The sequence below is a fragment of the Centruroides sculpturatus genome, unplaced genomic scaffold (genome assembly GCF_000671375.1).
Source record: "Centruroides sculpturatus isolate CEXI.00-Female unplaced genomic scaffold, Cexi_2.0 scaffold573, whole genome shotgun sequence".
Lineage (NCBI taxonomy): Eukaryota > Metazoa > Arthropoda > Arachnida > Scorpiones > Buthidae > Centruroides > Centruroides sculpturatus.
In genome coordinates, this window is record NW_019384767.1 from 45,421 (window position 1) to 66,619 (window position 21,199).

Here is a 21,199-nt window from a genome sequence, read left to right on the forward strand (position 1 = left end):
ATATATATATATAGAAATGTTATAATGAAAATTTTATAAGCTCTGAATATATTCAGTCTAAAAATAATAATCAAATGTTCCAAGCATTATTTAACATCTGGAAAGAAAACTTAAAATTTGTTTCTTATTGTGATAAAGTTTTGATAACTTTGCAAATGAGTAAATATTTATAATTTACTAATTACTTGCTATTAGAAGATAAAAATGTTTTAGATAAACTTATATATGTATAATGTTCACATATAGTATTCAAAGTATACTATTCAGTATGACTTGACTATACTTACATATACAAGCAGAACCTTAATAAAATGGAAGCATATCAAAATAGGAAAAATTCTTAGGATTACAATGATTTTCTGTGTTAAAATAAATCTGTTCAAAATGGAAACCTGCCAAACTAAAAAAAAATATTCAGTACTGTATGAGTCTAGTTTACACAGGTTTCACTGTATAACTATTCAGTATAGCTAAAAATCCGGTAATACAGTGGTACCTCAGGATACGAAATTAATCCGTTCCGAAACTGAGATCATATCATGAAAATGTCGTAAGGTGAATCATTTTTCCCCATACGATTACACGTAAAACCAAATAATTCGTTCCAACGCGAAAAACATACTCAAATTAAAGCCAAGTAATACATTTAAAAAAATAACTGTAGTAAGAAAAACAAATGAAAAATGCGAACTAATGTAACGTCGTATGGTGAGTTTTTGTTCGTATCGTGGAGCAAAAATATGTTCGAATTTCATGTCGTATCCTGAAAATTTCGTATGCTGGGGCGTTCATAACCTGAGGTACCACTGTAGTATAATATTCATTATAACTATAGTTTTTAATAAACTATAAGAATAAAATTTAAACCATTTTAAAACTAACAATTTTTATTAAAAAAAATGAAAATTTATTTAAAATTATATTGATTGCTAAGTTTTTTCAAGTCACTTCAATACATTTTCAATGAAGAAATATTGGATAAATAAACCATCCATGTACCTTTCTTGCTGAGATATGTTTAATCGAAACATTATCTCAGCAAGAAAGGTGTATGGATGGTTTTTTAAATGTTTAAAGCTGAGTTAGATATTTATGAAGAAATATTGAATTGATCAAAAAGTCCCATCTGTACACTTTCTGACAGAATCATGTGAAAGTCAAGAAACTCCCTGTATTTAAGAAATATCTTCACAAATAATGAAAATCTAGATTTAAACATTATCAACAGAATATCAGCAAGTCAAACTACATATAATTATTATAAACAAAAAATACCAAAGGTTAAAAAAATTAAAAAATAATTTTATTTAATTATATATGCATCTTTGTTTTCTACCACTTTAGCCCATCTGTTGAGTAGATCTATTATCCCCACATGCAAAGAATTCTGAGGACTTTTCTTCAAAAAATGTCTCAAAGTAGTTTTTCATATTGTTTAAATTATTGTGCGAGGGGTACGACATACGCAACAAAGAGACTAGACAAATAAAACTAGTCAATATGCGTTTACTATACAAATTTTGAAGGGACTGATTACAGATTCCCACTTGTTGGACAGTACAAAATGTAGTTACAGCCACTTTCCACACTTATCGAGTTTCTTCTAACAAAACGGTAAAACGTGGATGTACTAAAAACTAAACTATAACTAATTATAAACTAAAGCAACCAAAGCCAAATTAACAGACTAGAAGCAGCTATAATAATAATAATAATAATAATAATATTTTAAGATAATTTGGTTTATCAGGTTAGCTGTTGTTTGTTTATATAATTACAAATTAAGATTGAGAAGAGAAAAATGAAAAGAATAAGAATAAGAATCAGAATAGGAAGGTACCAGTATTTTAGATGTGGGTTATTTGGCAACTGTCAATGTTATGCTCAATTTCTAGGTGTTCAATTAGATTTGTCCAATCCATTGTCATTGATGAGTATATAATATATGTGTTGAAATTAACATTGTGGGAAGGTTCCTCACCTATGAAAAAAGTTCTCTTCTTGTTTATCCACTCTTATTAATCTAGTAGATGAATTACAATACTGTATGTGTTCCCTTACACGTGGTCATAAATTCAACACACTTCACACTCAGAGAAAGTCTGATTTCCCCTACTGGTCCTAGTATTTTACCAACTCATAACTTCTTTTTACAGTCCTGTTTGGGCAGCTACTCCTATCTCTTGTAAACTTTAGTCAAGATCATTCCTAAATTGTGATCCGACATCTACACTCTTTGGCAACCTACACCTAACTAACCCTCTTCACTCTCTCTCCTGTGGGTTCCTTGTGTTATTCACCCCTTTCTTCTTGTTGCCAATCAGGACCCACCAAAGGTAAGGACAGTGCCACATGACAGGAAAAGCATGAAGTAGAAGTGAGAAGAATTTTAGGAAAGGGAAAATGAGCTCTTATACTATATACAATTACTAGCAGACCCCACCACGCATTTTATGGCTCAAAGTATTATAAATGTATAACACTTTCCCCATGGGGGGAATATTTCGAAAAATCCTTTCTTAGTGTACATTCTCTTGACGTACCCTATTAAAACACAATCAAAAATGCAAAAAACCGCATCTAAAATAGAAGCCAAGTTCTTCACGGTAAGCCTTAATCCTGTCCATCTCCCCCCAGTGGGGGAATTTTGACATGTATATTATATAAAAACACGTGCGTATTCGAATGCAGCGTTGTGTCAAAATTTCAAAGGAATCAGTAGGAACAAATGAAAAGTACATTTTTATTTATATAGATAGATAGAAGATGATCTGCTTTAGTTCATCCTCACAGAAATGCATAATGCCTCACAGGAAAGCAAACTTAGGTTGTCATACTCGCGGAGTTAGCACCATCTGTTGGACATAAAAGCCTTAACCTAGATTATATCTTTTAATTTATATGAATGTTTAACGAAATGCCTATGTCCACCCTGAAGTCCCACTCTAAATATTGGTGAAAGAATTTTTGAAATCGGATGAATAGTTTCGGAGATTACCCACTACATCCAAACTTACAAACATTACCTCTTTATAATATTAGTATAGATATACAACAAAAAAAAATATGGCTGACAACCACAACTGAACTTCTGAAAACTGTTCTAGAGATCAAAATAAGTGGTAATCTGAAATGGTAATCAGGAGAATATGGGGATGGCACAAAGTATCCCAACCCAAATTCCCAATAATTTTCTTATGAATAATTAGTCTGCTACTGTAATATATTTAGGATCATAACTGTTAGTGTTCAAGCATGTCTTTATGAAAGAAGAAAGTGACAACAATCAGACAGTAATAGTTCCTATAACTTTCAAGTTGTTCATAAAATGTTGGTGTTCTTATCTTTATTGAATGCACTGTATAAAACTATAAGCAAATTTAATGATAATGAATATATCACAATTAATTTGATTGCTTTAGCACACAAACTAATTAATTAATCTGTTGACATAAGGTATCAAAACACTGCGCTAAACGATTAATCTAAAGTTTGCTTATTAGAATGAGTCTTAAACTGCAAAGTCAGAAGAGAAATGAAGCTTGATATATCAAGATGAGACCATACACAAAAAAGTCCTCAGATTTTAATCTGACTACAAAATAGGTTTTAAAACAGCAAACAAATGTCTTTGCTCTCTTGATCATCTTACAACAAACAACATTTATTGACATATGCAATATATATTATATATAATAAAATGACTAGATAATCAACCAAAAAGAAATTAATGATGCTATTCTTAATCTTTTCTATTGTTTATACATTTATAAAATGTTTTAAAATAAAAATAAGGAATAATTTTTTAGAATTAAAAAAATATCATTAAATAAACTTGTTATATGTCAATGTTATAGCCATCAACTAAAATTGTTGATTTATTTATTTTATTTTTATAGTTATTAATTAAAATTATAACTAAAGTTTATAAAAAGATAAATAAGATAGCTAATTACAATTTAAATGGATTACCATTTAAATCATAAAAATACAGCATATTAATTTTATTTAATAAATAAGATTATATATTACAAAAATTGGAAAAATATTATATTAATGTATTAAAAATCATGCATTTTTATTTTGAAATATTTATTGAACTTTATTCCAGTGGTATAGCGTAGTGGGGGTCAGCAGGGGTGGCCCGTCCCGGGCGGCACTTTTAGAGTGTGGCAAAATTTCACAATAAATAATAATAATATCTTGTAAAAATTTGAACCATTTCATTTCATATTTTTGTTGCACCTATGATTCAGACTGATTGAAATGAACATGGAATTTTTCATTACTTATTCTGTGACAAAACTGAATTTTAGTCTTTTAAATTGAGATACCTAAATAAGGGGGTGGCGAAATTTTCCTCCGTCCCAGGCGGCTGACACCCATGCTATGCCACTGCTTTATTCATTATTAGATGAAACTTTAATTTTAGTAAGATTTAATAAAGAGTGATGTTCTGCATCATGTAGACCAGTGTTTTTCAACCTTCTTGAATACGTGACCCCTTTACAAGTTAAAAAATTTTGGCAACCCCCACGGCCATATTAAAACTATATCAGTGATTTTAAAAACTACGTATTTAATTTTCTTTCTGTTGAGATTTAAATATCGATCAAAAAACTAATTGTACTGTAAAATAAACAGGAACAGCCTTCTCACTGAAATTGTAGTTTTTTTATTGTAGTGTAGGACCTACAAACACTTGTCTTTTTCTTTTACCCGCAACCCCCGTGTATAGCTTTGTGACCCACCTGGGGTCATGACCCACAGGTTGAAAAACAATGATGTAGACAACTGTTTAATTTTTAAAATGTTTATTAATGCACATTTTTAATTTGAAAATATGCAAACAACAGAAAATTAAGAAATAAAATGAAATGCTATTGATGATAAACCAAGTGCATTTATTCATTTTATGTAAAATTTAGTTTTATATAAATTCTTAAACTGTAAATTTATATGTACCTTAAGCATCTTATTCATATATTATGCATCTTTTTTTATTTCCTAAACAATTTTTTTCTTAAATTGAATTATTTCACAAAAGATTTATTTGAAACAAATATTGTGAATTATCCTTGATATGGTTAATATGAATATCCTTGATACCCTTCTGATAATGGATTGAAATTATGTATAATATACAGTAGAACTGTGTAATACGAAATCACTATATAAATAATATAATTTCTATTTTAATTATTTCAATAATATGCTAATAAAACTTTGAATGACACACTTATTAATGTTGGGATACCAGCTAGATTCCAATTTGAAATTCTTGAGAATTCCAAAATTCTCAAAAATTTTCTAATTGAAATATAGTTGGTATCCCAACAGGAAAGGAAATATCCATATCTGTATTGAAGAATGGGAGTAAGATCCAGATCTTTAATCTGTTTGTTACCTACTTTTATTGTTAAAGAAAGATCAATATGTTCAGACATTTGGTCCTTTGAAAACTTTTCAATGAATAAACAGTTATATTGGGTGTTTGGAAAATCATGCACCATATGCATGTCTGACAAAGTAAGAATGCAGCCCAGCAAGCACGACATGGAGTGTTCTGTCAGTTATTATGTTATACAAAATTATGTGAAAATTTAACATAAAATATAGGAATAGGAATCTTTGTAACACAAACATACAATACTGTTTGTTTTAAATCAGAAACATTTTAATCAAAAATAAAATTACATGTTGATTTTGTGATTCTTTTCTGAAATAAAAAAAAAAAAAGAAGTTCTCTTGTAAACTCCAAGAAAATAAAAGTACAGTAGAGCGTCGTTTATCCGAAAGTTGGTTATCCGAAACCATTCCAGTCAGCAAATTTAAATTTTCGCTAGTGCTGTGGCGCTGCAATCTTTGGCTATATCTTGGGCTACTCCAATATTTTTTTTGTTGGTGTGTTTTTTATCTGGCAGCACTGGCACTTTTGTGTGGTGTTTTTCTGAGGACTGTGTGTCGTGCTGAATCAAATGTTTTTGATACTAGATCATCTTCTAAAGTATATATTTTTTGGTTTTTATATTTTTCAATATATTTATTTTGTTTGTGAGAAATAAAGAATTAATTTTTAATGATACAATAGCCACGATTATTATTTTAAAAAGTTTACATTAGGCTTAACATCGACAAAAATTCAACGCAAAGCGATACGCAATGGAGAAAAATTTCAACACGGGATAGGTTAATATATTTTTTCATACATTATCGGTTATCCGAACAACCTCAGTCCCCAATTGATTTGGATAAACGATGCTCTAATGTATTGACAAGAACATTTTATTTATTTCATCAGGTGTTCAAAATGAACACATTGCATTACCTGACATTATGCAATGCAACTCTAATCTTTCTAAGCTGGTCAGCCATTATCTATGCAGAAGTGTTAATTACTCATTGTTATAAATCTGCAACATCTTCAACTGTTGTTCGATAAACCTGTCCTTTATGTAGCCCTAATAAAATATCTAATATCAAATCAGGCAAGCAGGGAAACTATGGATATGGACCTCCTTGACCAACACACATTCCTGGAAAAGTAACATGTAACCACTCTCTAACTAGAAGATTCAATGGATGGAGGCTCCATTTTGTTGGTAGAAAATGACATTGTCAAGATCTACATCTGTGAGCAGTGGTTCAACATGCTCTATTAAGAATTCTAAATACTTTTGGGAGTTAAGGATGACTCAAGAACTCATCAGTCAAGTAATCATTTGCTTAACAAACTGCTGATGTTGAGTGTACTTCAATCACAAGCAATGTGGATTTTCCTGCACCCAGTAGTGCACATTAGTAGAGTTTACCTCATCACAAATTGAAAGGATGCTTCATCCATGATGCAAATTTACCTGGGAAAGTAAGGTCCATGTTGGCAAGATCCATAAACATTTCTGCAAAGTTTATCCTTGCTTTGTAGTTTTCAGGAAGCTCTTGATGACATTAGAACTTATATGGATGGTCACAGAACCTCTTGAGAATTGTATGCATGAAGATTGGCCAATTCCTTCCGCTAGAGCCACATGGCAAATGAGAATAGTTGAGTTGGTTGGGTTTACTGTAAATATGATTATGATGTCATAGCTACATTGTCTGTTGTACAACTCCAGGACCTCACAGGTCTTGGCACATCATTCAAGTCATTTACATGTCAAAATTTACCTATCATTCTTAAGATTGTAGTATGTTGGAGATAGGGCTGACCAAAATGCAGTGCATGATATTGCACTGTGGTTGCTGCCTTTGTATATCTCATTCTGTCACGCACTGTTTACACTCTGAAAATTTGACTTTAAATGCCTGTCTGGAGTAACAAAATATTATTGCCACAAACACAGTAATTTGCATCATTATTGTATGGATGCTTCAATGTACAGTAATAATGGATGTTTGCAATGTACAGTGCATCTTTATTACTAATTATTGAAAACTGACATCAGGAATTACATTGGCAACTTTTGAAAGCACATTGCAACTATACAATCTTCAAACCTATCACAGACGAGAGGTACTGTATATGAGACCCCCCATCAGGTTATGTAGTCAGGTACACCACAGGAGCACCTGACATCATCATTGCCTTGCTAGACAGCATTCTTGCTTTGTCAGGCACTCCTATGGTGCATTATTATCCAAACACCTAGTATAATACTTGCAATGACAGACATATATTAATATATTCTAATAAGAATAAATTTACAAAAGATTATATTAATATGATTCTAAGTTGAAAATGTTCAAGTATTTCATGTGTTTTATATTCTAGTAATAAACTGCAAGTAAACTAAATAAATTATACACATATATGAGCTTATAAAAGCATATTTTTTATCAAAGGCTATGATATTTAGATATATTTTTAATACATTATCTTCTTAACTTTTGCTGTTGATACTAACTTTTTCTATATTCTGACAGAATGATGTATATTAAATATAGTCAATCATATATTATGTTTGAATATTATATAATCATGTAATTATCTGGATTTTTGGATACATATTTAACTTACACATGAAGACTTAACTTTTGAGAATTACATACTGTATTTAGAATTATATGTTTACTAGCTGAGATACCAAGCTTTGCTCAAAAAATATGATATATGAAGTAAAAGTAATAAATTTATAAAAAACTTTATTTTATAAGCAATTACATCAATGAAAATACAAGAGGTTATTTTAATCATATTTTCATAAAATTAGAAATTTATAGATTTTTATATTATATTTTGGAAAAACTTATATTTATTATATAAATGTCTACTAGGACATATCATATTATTAGGACTTATTGTACTGGTGTCCAGTTTCTGCAAATTGAATTATAAATTTATTTATTTTGTTTTAATAAGACCAGAATTTAATTAGAATTAAAGTAAAAACAAAATAAAACATTTTAAAAACTTCTGAACTACTTGAAAGAGGCTTTAGCACTGTTCAGTCTATTACAAGAAAATTTCAAGAATTTCAAAATCTTATATAATTTTCAGCATATTGACAGACCACCAAAACTTTTTGATTGAGAAAAATGAGAAATTCTAAAGATGTTAAAATTAATCCTAATTTATCTGTTACATATAGGCAAAAGTATGTCTTGGCAAAAACTTAAATTATTGAAAAAGTATGAGTGTAATTCAAATCAAATGCAATTAAGTTGTAAATGGTCTGCGAAATACAATTTTAAAAATGTTTGTCTTCGGATACAATCAAATTCTGTACATTATTAATAATCAATAAAGTTGATGAATAATATGGTATATGACCACTGATGAAATTCCTTTCATTGCATTTCTGATACACTGAAGAATCTGAAGGTTTTCCACTAGAAAGAGTAATCTAAATATATAAAATTACTTGTCCTGACTGACTGACTTAGTCACTGATTCATCATTGCCCAGAGCAAACCGCTGAATCTAGAGGTGAAATTTGGTACATAGTTAGGGTACGTCATGGAAAGTCACACTAAGAAGGGATTTTTCGAATTTCCCAAGCAGGGAGAAGAGGGAGAGCATTAAGGCTTAGCCAGAAAAATGGCTTTTACTGTATTATTTTAGATGCAATTTGTTGCTTTTAACTGCGTTTTAGTAGGGTACGCAATGGAAATGCACACCAAGAAGGAATTTTTCGAAATTCCCCAGCAAGGGGAGAGGGAGAGCATTAAGGCTTAACTGGAAGAACAGCTTCTACTGTACTATTTTAGATGCAATTTTTTGTTTTCAACTACGTTTAGTCTTCATTAAGTACTTAGGTGTATTATAACATTTCAGACATTGTTATAAATATTTTTATATATTTCGATTTTTTAATCAAATGTTCGAACCGTTTTAAATTCAAATTTGTTATTGCACATTGGTTCAATTATAGAACGATTGTAAACGTTCCAGAAAATTGATCAAATTGAAAATAGTTTGTTTGATTCGCAGCAATTCTCATCATTCTCAGAGGTAGGTGTTATATAACAATTACTATAGTTGTTGAAATACCGAATATAAAAGGGGTTTGCTTGCAAAACCTCCACAGGTGAAGTAGCGGGTAATAGCTAGTTTTATCTATAGTTGTTCTCCACATTTCAAAGTCTAGGGGGTTTAAATGAGGGTTCATTTGATACTTCTTCCAATATTTTCTGGTATGTACAGAGCTATTAATTTGGGACCAATTACTTGTTTCATGTGAAATGTTTCACATGTGTTTGCCAACTATTCCTCTATTAAGTTTAACTTATTTCTAACAAACTGTTCAAAAATTATAGTATTTTGCCACCGGGATATACATATGTGCCACCCTGTATGTATTGATGTTTGAAACAAATTCAGAAGTTAATCCAGAAAAAAAAATTAGAAAATCATAAAGAATACAACAGAAAATTTGTTTTCTGAAACCGTGTTTTCATATTTATTGACTATTGAACACAAGACTGTGTTATTATAAATAATACACATTCACAGTATATTGAAAAAACAAATATTTGTTTTTTCAATAGGTTTCAAAAAATTAGGTTTAAAAAAAATCAACTGAATAAAGAGGAAAATGCCAAGTGTTTAATTAATAACATAGTCTTGTGTTCAATAGTCAATAAATACAACAGAAAATTGTCTAAAAAAATATTACAATATTAGTAAATAAAAAGAAAAGCAAAAATTTTGCAAATGAATGTTTTAAGGATCCAATGGAAAAATGTTGTAATGGAAGTTCATGAAAAAAAAAAAATCTTTTCAATGTCAAAATGAATGAGCCCTTAGATTTATTATTAGCTCAAAATCATTTTGAAGTTATCCCATTGGAAATCAAATTTTGAAAACAAAAATCAATTATACAATTCTATTAAAAAAATACTGTACTGAATACTTTTATGAGTGACCTTACAGATTCTAATAGGCAATTATTATTTAATAGTTTTAGTTACCCTTATTTTTATATAATTTCTGATTATAAAAGTATAGAACAAACTTTTCTTATAAATATATTTTTTAATATTCCTGATGTTTCCATAGAGATATAAGTGCACACAGAATAAACTTTTATCTGTACGAACACTTTTTTTGGAGTCAGTATTCATGTAATTAATCTAGAATTCCTCATTGAAATTTACCCTAAATACTTTCATTAATATTTAAAATAATTTTAATGCAAATACTTTGGAGTTTCTTAATTGATAATTTTAAATAATAAATAGTTATTTAAAATTTTTAATGATATCATGAGCTTTATGTTCCTTATAATGTACCTTGTTAAAACATAACATATTTAAGAATATGAAATGAACAATTTTGCAAAATATTAGATTCAGAATTATATTATTATAGCAGATAAATTTGTTAAGGCATTTATTTGCCAAATAATGAATTTAAATCCCTATTTCTGTTGGCCTATTTTTAGGAATTACCATTACAGTTTGTGTGCTACCTTTAAGAAAAATTAATTTTTAAATAATTAATACTTAAAATTAAAAAATAAAATTAATAATTATTATTAACTAAAAAGTATTAACTAGGAAAATTTAAACATTATTTAACTGTATAGTTTTAAAATGTAGTAATAAATTATTTAAAGATACTGATAATGAAATGTCAAGCTCTAAAAATATTTCCTTAAAAATAACATTGACTCTTGATATGCAAAGTTAAATCTTTTGGAAGTTACTGACAATAAATATATAAAATAAAGTTCATGATACAAGCATCATTAGTATGTTAATTTGTCTAATTAAATTATTATGAAAATTTAGTATGCCCACAAGCCGAACTAAATAAAATAGGCAACATCTTGTATTTGAAATAAAACTCAAACTAAACATGCACAAATTAATTGAAAAATATGTATTTCAATAATTGTAACTTTAAATAATCTTTCCTTTAAATGTATTGAAGAAGAGATAAATTTATATATATACAAATTTAAGTAATTATCTTATTGAATAGATAATTACATAAATTTTAATAATTTAATTGTTAAATTAATGATTTATCATATCTCATCATTATTAATTATAATTCAAATAAATATAATTTTTCAAATAGATTAAAACATAGTATTATAACATGATAGTAATATGAAGAATATAAATATCTTTGCCTGAAGACAAAATCAGTTATGCAGAAACTTTAATTAACATAGAGTCTATTTTTGTAAACTTTAATGAGTGATTTCAGATATAATCTTAAAGTTATCATTTTTCACTTAAATGTGCACAAATATTTACCAAAACTAACAATATTCAATACATATTTGTCATTTTAATATACAATAGTTTAACTTTACAGATAATTAAATAATCAATTATCATGCTTTTATTTTAGACAAAATTATATGCAAAATAATTTTGGAACATATAAATAAATGATAATGTTATGAATAAGTAAATATCTTTGTTTCTTCATACTTTTTTGTGTACATTTAGATTCTATAATTTTTATATTCAAGTTATCCATTTTCTTTATTTTTGCCTTAATTATAACATCGGAAAGTCTTTTTAAGCATCTTTGATCCTGTAATGTTGTTATAATTTTAAAGTGTAGGAACAAAATCCAATGCAAGCTTACATAGTAATAAGGCACTATAGATGTTATTAATTTTTACAAGTTGAATCAGAATAGTTATTACATATATATATATATATATATACACAGCTAGTCTATGAGAAGAATCACTCACTAGCTTTACAAATGTTTTATCCATGTTTCAAATAAATTTAACTTCTCTCACAAATCTGCTGCATATTGAGTATTTGTTATATGCAGAAATTTGTTCATAACAGTGAAACTTAGACCTTAAAAATAGATACATTTCCAATGTCTTTCAAAACAAAAGCCTTTAAACTGATAGCAAAATCTGTTTTGTAAGAGATACATACAATATATAAAATTTTTATGCATTCTAAACAGCAAATATATGGGACAAATTTAATTACTTTTGTTACTGGCAATTTTGTAACAAACTGGGAGTTTATGACCTTTAATAAAAAAAATAATTAATTACTACAGTGTTAAACATTAATATAAATCAAATTCATAAAAGAATTATTCCATTAAATTAAAAAAATGATCAACATTAGGTTATTTCCATAACTTAATATCAAAAATTAATAACAATCATACTGTATTCAAAATAGAAATTACAGTATTTTTGGTTTCAGTTGTAAACATAAATACTGATTCTTTAAACTAGAATAAAAACATCATAGAATTCATTCAATATAAATTAAATATATTGAATGAATTAAAGCATATACTAATGTATAAATACTGAATTTATTTAAAATTTTACTATCAGAAAAAAATATTTAAAGAATATTTAAACAGCATACCGAATACATTAAAGTCTGTAACAATCTTGTGCCAGAAACTCCAACCAGCCAACCTGTAAATGAACTGCCAAATTATTTACTAGTCTTACAACAGCTCAATAATAATTCAGCAGTTCATTTGCAGGCTTTGATGTTTAAAGAATACAATATAATTCTACGAGATCACTAAAATTACACATTTGATAAATAAACACAGTTCATTTAAACAGTACAGACAGATATATAATGTCTGACCATATAAAACAGAACACCACTACATTAGAAATATATTTTTTACAGGATTCTGGAAAGGAATATAATGTCTTTAACAGTTAAAATATACCTGAAAAATAAGATAGAAATAAATACTTTAATAATAGTATATAATTTTTTATCTTAAACTCAGCAGCAATATTTTAATTTTGCTAATAGTTATAAAAATTATAACACAATTTTTGGTACCTAGTTATCCTAGCCTTAACAGTAATTCATAATTGATTTTCAGAATAAGTGAAAAAAATTGATCATCTTTAGCANTTTTTACTTGTTTACCTTTGTTTTTTAAGAAGTTATTCTTCAACAAAAAAGCCATGTTAACTGTTACTTCTGGTGCTGTATAAAAAAAGGATTGTGATAGACTCGAAAATTTAATATTTTTGTAAATAGTCGAAAACTTCAATTGAAGAATTATATCCTGAGTTATTACAGAAATTGTTGGAACATAATCCGTTCCAAGACTTTGTTCGCTATCCGAATTGTTCGTTAACCGAATATCGATTTACCATAGGTTTTAATGGGAATTTAATTAATTCGTTCTGGATGACCCCCCAAAAATAAAAAAATATATACTTTCTTACTACGTTTATTCTTACTGTAATAATAAAAATACATACGTACACAGTCTTGCATTTTTATTAGTCATGTTTTTTCCATTTGAAAGGGTTAAAGAATCTGTCTAATGTCGATTGCTTTTTTCTCTTCTTCAAGATTTTTCGTAAGTAATTAACAGCATTGCAATTGTAGAAATCTCCAAGCCTCAACCTGGTTTGGATGTCATTGTAAGATCGTTGTTCTGACATCCTCTCACTTCTTCAAAGGATCTTTAATAACAGATATCGGCATTAATCCTCTTTTCCAGAAGAAAACATATCTCGCCGAGTTTCTTGGTGTTTTTCATTCAAGAGTTCTTGGCGTTCTTCTGTCGTCAGATCCGTTTCAGGTTCCATTATGAACTCTGATGTTCTTTATTTCTCATATGTGATTTTTGTTACTCCTTTAGCTGATTGAGTCTTCTTGATTATACAGTATTTTTCTTAAATAAGATTGAACTGCGGCTTACTGTAGGTATTCACGCCACACTGCCCAGCAACATTAGGCATCTTCTGCTAACTCTCTACCGTTGCTATTATACTCTCACCTTTCGAAAAGAAAAACAGACGCAAAACTTAACGAGTGTCTACCCGACAGTCTCGCAAATACATAAAAGAATTATTTTCTCAGAAAAATAAAAGTCTGGAATTACAAGGGAGAGTTTTAAAGTTCGGAGGAATACTATCTGATCAGTATATACCAGGTTGAGCGTCGATGTCTACGTCTCCCGCGCTCCAAAAACTTTCGAATTGTTGCCTGAAGACAAGGGAAGACCAATCGGTATTCATTATTTTACGTCGCTTCTTCTCGTGTTTGTTCTGTGGGGTGTTCGTTATCCGAACATGTGTTCGTTGTCCGAACATAAAAATCTTTCGCGAAACTGTTCGTTATCCGATTTGTTCGTTAACCGATCACCCACTGTATTTGAAAATATTTTCCTTCCACTCAAAAATAAAATATGTATAAAGGTTTACGGCTTTGTGAAACTTCTTTTTTTGATTTTATGCCGTTGAAATAAATAAATAATAAAAATAATTAAAACATTTATCGGTTTTGTTTTCATGTTTATTGGGCCGCATTGGAACTTGCCNTACTAGGACATATCATATTATTAGGACTTATTGTACTGGTGTCCAGTTTCTGCAAATTGAATTATAAATTTATTTATTTTGTTTTAATAAGACCAGAATTTAATTAGAATTAAAGTAAAAACAAAATAAAACATTTTAAAAACTTCTGAACTACTTGAAAGAGGCTTTAGCACTGTTCAGTCTATTACAAGAAAATTTCAAGAATTTCAAAATCTTATATAATTTTCAGCATATTGACAGACCACCAAAACTTTTTGATTGAGAAAAATGAGAAATTCTAAAGATGTTAAAATTAATCCTAATTTATCTGTTACATATAGGCAAAAGTATGTCTTGGCAAAAACTTAAATTATTGAAAAAGTATGAGTGTAATTCAAATCAAATGCAATTAAGTTGTAAATGGTCTGCGAAATACAATTTTAAAAATGTTTGTCTTCGGATACAATCAAATTCTGTACATTATTAATAATCAATAAAGTTGATGAATAATATGGTATATGACCACTGATGAAATTCCTTTCATTGCATTTCTGATACACTGAAGAATCTGAAGGTTTTCCACTAGAAAGAGTAATCTAAATATATAAAATTACTTGTCCTGACTGACTGACTTAGTCACTGATTCATCATTGCCCAGAGCAAACCGCTGAATCTAGAGGTGAAATTTGGTACATAGTTAGGGTACGTCATGGAAAGTCACACTAAGAAGGGATTTTTCGAATTTCCCAAGCAGGGAGAAGAGGGAGAGCATTAAGGCTTAGCCAGAAAAATGGCTTTTACTGTATTATTTTAGATGCAATTTGTTGCTTTTAACTGCGTTTTAGTAGGGTACGCAATGGAAATGCACACCAAGAAGGAATTTTTCGAAATTCCCCAGCAAGGGGAGAGGGAGAGCATTAAGGCTTAACTGGAAGAACAGCTTCTACTGTACTATTTTAGATGCAATTTTTTGTTTTCAACTACGTTTAGTCTTCATTAAGTACTTAGGTGTATTATAACATTTCAGACATTGTTATAAATATTTTTATATATTTCGATTTTTTAATCAAATGTTCGAACCGTTTTAAATTCAAATTTGTTATTGCACATTGGTTCAATTATAGAACGATTGTAAACATTCCAGAAAATTGATCAAATTGAAAATAGTTTGTTTGATTCGCAGCAATTCTCATCATTCTCAGAGGTAGGTGTTATATAACAATTACTATAGTTGTTGAAATACCGAATATAAAAGGGGTTTGCTTGCAAAACCTCCACAGGTGAAGTAGCGGGTAATAGCTAGTTTTATCTATAGTTGTTCTCCACATTTCAAAGTCTAGGGGGTTTAAATGAGGGTTCATTTGATACTTCTTCCAATATTTTCTGGTATGTACAGAGCTATTAATTTGGGACCAATTACTTGTTTCATGTGAAATGTTTCACATGTGTTTGCCAACTATTCCTCTATTAAGTTTAACTTATTTCTAACAAACTGTTCAAAAATTATAGTATTTTGCCACCGGGATATACATATGTGCCACCCTGTATGTATTGATGTTTGAAACAAATTCAGAAGTTAATCCAGAAAAAAAAAATTAGAAAATCATAAAGAATACAACAGAAAATTTGTTTTCTGAAACCGTGTTTTCATATTTATTGACTATTGAACACAAGACTGTGTTATTATAAATAATACACATTCACAGTATATTGAAAAAACAAATATTTGTTTTTTCAATAGGTTTCAAAAAATTAGGTTTAAAAAAAATCAACTGAATAAAGAGGAAAATGCCAAGTGTTTAATTAATAACATAGTCTTGTGTTCAATAGTCAATAAATACAACAGAAAATTGTCTAAAAAAATATTACAATATTAGTAAATAAAAAGAAAAGCAAAAATTTTGCAAATGAATGTTTTAAGGATCCAATGGAAAAATGTTGTAATGGAAGTTCATGAAAAAAAAAAAATCTTTTCAATGTCAAAATGAATGAGCCCTTAGATTTATTATTAGCTCAAAATCATTTTGAAGTTATCCCATTGGAAATCAAATTTTGAAAACAAAAATCAATTATACAATTCTATTAAAAAAATACTGTACTGAATACTTTTATGAGTGACCTTACAGATTCTAATAGGCAATTATTATTTAATAGTTTTAGTTACCCTTATTTTTATATAATTTCTGATTATAAAAGTATAGAACAAACTTTTCTTATAAATATATTTTTTAATATTCCTGATGTTTCCATAGAGATATAAGTGCACACAGAATAAACTTTTATCTGTACGAACACTTTTTTTGGAGTCAGTATTCATGTAATTAATCTAGAATTCCTCATTGAAATTTACCCTAAATACTTTCATTAATATTTAAAATAATTTTAATGCAAATACTTTGGAGTTTCTTAATTGATAATTTTAAATAATAAATAGTTATTTAAAATTTTTAATGATATCATGAGCTTTATGTTCCTTATAATGTACCTTGTTAAAACATAACATATTTAAGAATATGAAATGAACAATTTTGCAAAATATTAGATTCAGAATTATATTATTATAGCAGATAAATTTGTTAAGGCATTTATTTGCCAAATAATGAATTTAAATCCCTATTTCTGTTGGCCTATTTTTAGGAATTACCATTACAGTTTGTGTGCTACCTTTAAGAAAAATTAATTTTTAAATAATTAATACTTAAAATTAAAAAATAAAATTAATAATTATTATTAACTAAAAAGTATTAACTAGGAAAATTTAAACATTATTTAACTGTATAGTTTTAAAATGTAGTAATAAATTATTTAAAGATACTGATAATGAAATGTCAAGCTCTAAAAATATTTCCTTAAAAATAACATTGACTCTTGATATGCAAAGTTAAATCTTTTGGAAGTTACTGACAATAAATATATAAAATAAAGTTCATGATACAAGCATCATTAGTATGTTAATTTGTCTAATTAAATTATTATGAAAATTTAGTATGCCCACAAGCCGAACTAAATAAAATAGGCAACATCTTGTATTTGAAATAAAACTCAAACTAAACATGCACAAATTAATTGAAAAATATGTATTTCAATAATTGTAACTTTAAATAATCTTTCCTTTAAATGTATTGAAGAAGAGATAAATTTATATATATACAAATTTAAGTAATTATCTTATTGAATAGATAATTACATAAATTTTAATAATTTAATTGTTAAATTAATGATTTATCATATCTCATCATTATTAATTATAATTCAAATAAATATAATTTTTCAAATAGATTAAAACATAGTATTATAACATGATAGTAATATGAAGAATATAAATATCTTTGCCTGAAGACAAAATCAGTTATGCAGAAACTTTAATTAACATAGAGTCTATTTTTGTAAACTTTAATGAGTGATTTCAGATATAATCTTAAAGTTATCATTTTTCACTTAAATGTGCACAAATATTTACCAAAACTAACAATATTCAATACATATTTGTCATTTTAATATACAATAGTTTAACTTTACAGATAATTAAATAATCAATTATCATGCTTTTATTTTAGACAAAATTATATGCAAAATAATTTTGGAACATATAAATAAATGATAATGTTATGAATAAGTAAATATCTTTGTTTCTTCATACTTTTTTGTGTACATTTAGATTCTATAATTTTTATATTCAAGTTATCCATTTTCTTTATTTTTGCCTTAATTATAACATCGGAAAGTCTTTTTAAGCATCTTTGATCCTGTAATGTTGTTATAATTTTAAAGTGTAGGAACAAAATCCAATGCAAGCTTACATAGTAATAAGGCACTATAGATGTTATTAATTTTTACAAGTTGAATCAGAATAGTTATTACATATATATATATATATATATACACAGCTAGTCTATGAGAAGAATCACTCACTAGCTTTACAAATGTTTTATCCATGTTTCAAATAAATTTAACTTCTCTCACAAATCTGCTGCATATTGAGTATTTGTTATATGCAGAAATTTGTTCATAACAGTGAAACTTAGACCTTAAAAATAGATACATTTCCAATGTCTTTCAAAACAAAAGCCTTTAAACTGATAGCAAAATCTGTTTTGTAAGAGATACATACAATATATAAAATTTTTATGCATTCTAAACAGCAAATATATGGGACAAATTTAATTACTTTTGTTACTGGCAATTTTGTAACAAACTGGGAGTTTATGACCTTTAATAAAAAAAATAATTAATTACTACAGTGTTAAACATTAATATAAATCAAATTCATAAAAGAATTATTCCATTAAATTAAAAAAATGATCAACATTAGGTTATTTCCATAACTTAATATCAAAAATTAATAACAATCATACTGTATTCAAAATAGAAATTACAGTATTTTTGGTTTCAGTTGTAAACATAAATACTGATTCTTTAAACTAGAATAAAAACATCATAGAATTCATTCAATATAAATTAAATATATTGAATGAATTAAAGCATATACTAATGTATAAATACTGAATTTATTTAAAATTTTACTATCAGAAAAAAATATTTAAAGAATATTTAAACAGCATACCGAATACATTAAAGTCTGTAACAATCTTGTGCCAGAAACTCCAACCAGCCAACCTGTAAATGAACTGCCAAATTATTTACTAGTCTTACAACAGCTCAATAATAATTCAGCAGTTCATTTGCAGGCTTTGATGTTTAAAGAATACAATATAATTCTACGAGATCACTAAAATTACACATTTGATAAATAAACACAGTTCATTTAAACAGTACAGACAGATATATAATGTCTGACCATATAAAACAGAACACCACTACATTAGAAATATATTTTTTACAGGATTCTGGAAAGGAATATAATGTCTTTAACAGTTAAAATATACCTGAAAAATAAGATAGAAATAAATACTTTAATAATAGTATATAATTTTTTATCTTAAACTCAGCAGCAATATTTTAATTTTGCTAATAGTTATAAAAATTATAACACAATTTTTGGTACCTAGTTATCCTAGCCTTAACAGTAATTCATAATTGATTTTCAGAATAAGTGAAAAAAATTGATCATCTTTAGCAGAAACTTTATTAACTTACAACAAAATAGAGTACATTAATACGGTAATTAATTAGTATTTTCGGAAAAAGATATTACCACGAGATTTTCGAACCCAAATTCCAATGATAACTCTAATTCGAAAAATGCGAAATTGTAATTTCAGTAAGATTAATTCATTAAAATAAATGTTGTGTTCGATTTATTTACTTAATCACGAATTACTTCTTACATTCGCCTTCATTTGAAGATAATTAGTATAAAAATATGCTTGTACAATGGAAAATGTCAATTCATCGAAAAGTGTACACTCACCCCATAAACCAGTCGACTGTATCACGAAGATATTCTGGTAGTTTATCCAGTTTGGTTGTTTAACTTACTGATTTATTCAACAACTATAATAATCCACGTTTAATTTGCAAGCGAAGATAGCCAAAGTACTAAAATGTTACAGTAAACAAAACAGCTGACATGTTGAACTTCTTCATCAACAAAGCTGCACAGTGCCCTCTAGATATTTTATTCCCGTATTTTTACCTAAATATTAAATTTAAAAAATAATCAATAAATTAATTAATTTAACAATCAAAATAATATTAATAATTACTAATTACAAAGTAATTTTTATATTATATACATATTTATTTTAAGAATTTTATTTATAATACCGTATTTAATTAAAAAATATACAGTAATATATATTTAGTCCGTTCGGATATGTCAGGCCCCGTCCCTCACCACCCGGTCGCCCCATTGTGGGCCTGACCGAACCCATAATGAGCCTGCTAAAAGAGGCCCTCTTAGTGCCCACAGGGTGGAAAGAGTAAAAAAAAAAATGTATTTAGACAATAATATTTAGGTATATTCTTAATTCTATAATGAAATTGTAAAAAATAAATGCAAATTTCATACTGGTGTTAAATAATAAGTTTATCTTTTTTTTTTATTTTTTGTGAACCTATGAATAAGAACGACCCATGATAGAGACGTTCCGATCCGAAGAGATGCGGACTGGGGCACAACAGCTAAATTTTGTTGAGAGTACCCAATGCCTAAACGTCCTAAAAATTTGCAGTTTAAATAAATTTTCCTATTTGATCAAGAAAAAGCTGAAGCCACAAGTATGATTTGTTTATCAACTTTAATTAAGCAAATTACTATGTTTCTATTTCAATCGCATTTTTTAAATACGTAAAGATATTATGTACGATTCTCTACGTAGCTCATTTTTAAAGACTAAATCTGTAACCGACACATGCTAGTATGTTTACAAAACATTGATGATCTGGAGTTCCAGATTGTTTTTTCAAAAATAATTAATTATTAATTTTCATTTTTTAATATTTCATTTTATTCCAATCTTGGCCAGCTCTTTTTAATCGGTAGCGTTTTAGATTTTCTCACATGCTTG

The 21,199-nt window shown here is 27.7% G+C and overlaps 1 protein-coding gene across 1 annotated transcript in view; it reads right to left on the reverse strand.

Annotated features, from left to right (window-relative positions):
- The window catches only part of LOC111628926 (MOB kinase activator-like 2), a 54,265-nt gene extending 33,951 nt beyond the window's left edge, over positions 1–20,314 (reverse strand). Inside the window, exon 1 of the mRNA XM_023372786.1 lies at positions 20,101–20,314. Coding sequence (XP_023228554.1) covers positions 20,101–20,105 — 5 coding nt within the window. The 5' untranslated portion in view covers positions 20,106–20,314. The remainder of the gene's footprint in view (positions 1–20,100) is intronic.
- Positions 20,315–21,199: the final 885 nt, after the last annotated feature.